We start from the raw sequence: 3,112 nt of genomic DNA, 5'->3' as shown, positions 1-3,112 counted from the left end.
GAGAACAGCACAGTGCATTAGAACCATACAATTTAGTTTTCAAGGAAAGTCACATTCAGAATATTGTGTTCAAGTATTCCAAGAACTGGATTCAAAAGCCCAGTCTGCTTTCTCTCAAAGGTCACTTAAATCATAATTAATTTCTGTCAGATTTTTACTCCATTTCCTACAGAAACATAATTTCTTCTAGATTTCTAGTGAACTGCACAATCCACAATCTCCAAATACATTAACTTTGCTAAGCCGTCCTAATCAACTGATTGCAAAAGAAGGCTTTCTCTTAAGATACAATTGTAGCTGCCCCACAACGCCACTTTCTGTATCACACACACGTCTTAAACTTCTGTAATCAGCATCCACCAGGTGCCATATCGCATTCAGCACACCCCATTCAGTCAATACAGACATCCCCAAACACACAGAGGCTGGTTTTGTCAAATGTTTTATTGAGTGTAGACATCTGGAGTACTGTAAAACATGCATTATCTGTAGATTCAAAAAGGAGCAAGCCCCATTGTCCTCACTGTCAAACATGTCAGGCTTGGCATATATGATGGAGATTAATGAAGTATCAAGAGAGTAATATGATTCCTGGGAAGCTCCTGCAATTCGGAGTAGTCTTAATCACTTGAAATGCAGAGCTGTTCACATTTAAGTGAACTTGTACGTTCACTGGAGGTGTCATGATTTAATTCAAAACAAACACTAGGGATTTGATATGGGGGGATTCTTCACTGTTAGAAATACACTTCGCATCTTTCCCGCCCCCACACGATATCCCCATCTAAATAAAAACTCATATGCTTTTTTTTAAGTAATAGAATTTAATTCTGAATAATGAACAGATTGAATAGTTATTTTTTCTTCGGCTGCTGAGGTGTGTTAAACTTAAAGAAGATAATATCTCCATCTTCAACGACGTAATTTCGGCCTTGTTGTCTGTATTTTCCAGCAGCCTAGGAGACATAGAAAAACAGATGATGGTATTAAAACTGTGCCTGTTTAAAGAACCAATAATGCTATTTTTAAAAACAATACGTGTTCTCAGTACAATTCATAAATGTTTGGTAAACTTTAAACTTCTTGATCTGAGCAAAATTGGATTGGCATTAATAATCACTATTTATTCACTGCTATGAAGTTAACGTACAAGTAAATGGTAACCAGGATTAGGAATTAGGAAGAACATTTAAGGAACCATAGTGTGTCACAAAAAGAAAATCTCAAAGGATAAGAGGCCTGGAAAGAAAAACTTAACAAGAGTGATGGGATGCATTGATTAAGTTTGGCCAAGAGAAGGCAAGACTCCATATTTTTAGGCATCTGAAGGACTGTCATATAGAATATTGGGCAGAAACATTCAGGGAATAATGAGACAAAACAACAAAGTATGGGTTTAAATTTCAAGGAAGCAGATTTTGGTATGTCTTTGGGGAAAATGTCCTAGCTGTAATAGCTGTTCAGCAATGGAATATACCATAATGGAAGTTGGTGATTACTTCTTTATGGGACAAATTTAAATAAAGGCTGGGTCTGTCTGAGATGCTGTACTAGTGGATTCCTGTAATGGACAGTGGGTTGGACTAATAGTCATTCAGATACCTTCCAAAATTTACAATTTTTATTTTCTAAGACCCAACACTGTATAGTATGAGAATAACAAAATTTAGAAAGTCATTTTAGAAAGACATTTATTTTGTTCTAGCTCCATCAATGAAGCTCTATACAATCTAGTAACTATAAACACTTCTTTTTCTAAATATGCACATTTATGTCAATCACAGTAACTGGGTTCAGGGAACTATGGTAGGAATTACAAGAGAAAATGGCTGTGTTCTGTTTTGTGATATACTTATAAATATGATCGTAATGTACACAAAAAGAAGAGGGGAAAAAAAGGCTGCATTATATACTGTAAATGCTAGGGAGCCATAAAAGGATTCTGAGAATTGGCTTGTCCATGTTATAATAATGTAAGATCTCCTATAGATGTCAAGTAACTTTTGTCATAAAAAACTTTTTTTTTACTTCACAATCCAAGGTAGAAAAGTAAAATATACAGGTTAAAAATCACCCCCTTGGCCTCACCTAAACAGTGCAGCATCCAAATGAAGCAAATGATCCTTATCTTTACTCAAGTTTCTAGTGCTCAAAACAATTGAATGAACAGAAAGAACCAGAAAGTGAAAAATGACAGAGAAAAACTGTCCTAAGTAGATGTAAGCAAGGGAGTCAAAAAGTAATGCTAACACTTAATATTTCCATAAAGTACAGGGCAGATTTAAGAAGAGAAAAGAAGAATAAATATTTCAGCGTAATACATTTAGAAAAGTGCAAACGGACCCTAGTTTTTATGTTGTAACTAGCATTCAGAAAGAATTGGATGTTACACAAATAAATCACACCATTCTGAAAAATATACTCTTAGAATATATATATTTCTTAGAAGTTAATTTGTTATATAGGACTGATAGATCTGCTCTGCATGACCAATTTCAGAGAAAATAGGAACCAGGCTGATTCAGATAAGGATGGAATGCAAGGCTGTGTGATGAACTAATTTTTATTTTTATTATTAAGGTTGTGTTCACTTGGAAATGATTTACAAGAAGCACTTCAATTAATAATGAAGTGCACATATAGCACCTCTCTGCTATTCATTGAGGCATCCAACTTTTAAAAGTCTGCTGTTTGAGCAGTCAGCTCACTGACATTAAACTCTTAAAGCAGCCACAACTTTCTCAGGTTTGTGAAAAGGCCAAAAAAAATATGTAAAATTGCTTTAAATAATAGCAGAGTGTTCATACAGGTTCTAAAGCACTCCTTCCAAATCATTTGTGGAGTTGTGTACAGCCCCATTCTCTACAAAAATAGCCCCAGGAAGATGGCAACCAATGTCTACAATTCAATTTTCAAAGGCACTTTTAAGATAATTTATGGGAAAGGCATTGATTATGCAGTTTATTAAGCAGCTAGGATAGATGTGGTATTACTAGCATTCAGAGTGTATTTTTAACAACAGTACCTTCACCATACCAGCTCTTTTCCATACAACAGTGAAATGGATTATAAGAACAGTCTGACATGTTCTCACATTGTATTTTGAGCACAC

General features: G+C 35.0%; 1 protein-coding gene across 4 annotated transcripts in view; it reads right to left on the bottom strand.

Annotated features, from left to right (window-relative positions):
- Positions 1 to 804: 804 nt before the first annotated feature.
- OLA1 (Obg like ATPase 1) overlaps positions 805 to 3,112 on the bottom strand; it is a 100,652-nt gene continuing 98,344 nt past the window's right edge. For all 4 annotated transcript variants that reach the window (XM_087708933.1, XM_014056465.2, XM_014056464.2 and 1 more), the window contains exon 11: positions 805 to 956. In XM_087708933.1, the coding sequence (XP_087565059.1) occupies positions 855 to 956 (102 nt within the window). In that variant the 3' untranslated portion in view covers positions 805 to 854. The remainder of the gene's footprint in view (positions 957 to 3,112) is intronic.

The sequence above is a fragment of the Thamnophis sirtalis genome, unplaced genomic scaffold (genome assembly GCF_051295495.1).
Source record: "Thamnophis sirtalis isolate CommonGarterSnake01/CBP01778 unplaced genomic scaffold, rThaSir2_p1.2 scaffold_1, whole genome shotgun sequence".
Lineage (NCBI taxonomy): Eukaryota > Metazoa > Chordata > Lepidosauria > Squamata > Natricidae > Thamnophis > Thamnophis sirtalis.
This window is presented reverse-complemented; position numbering and strand designations above follow the sequence as displayed.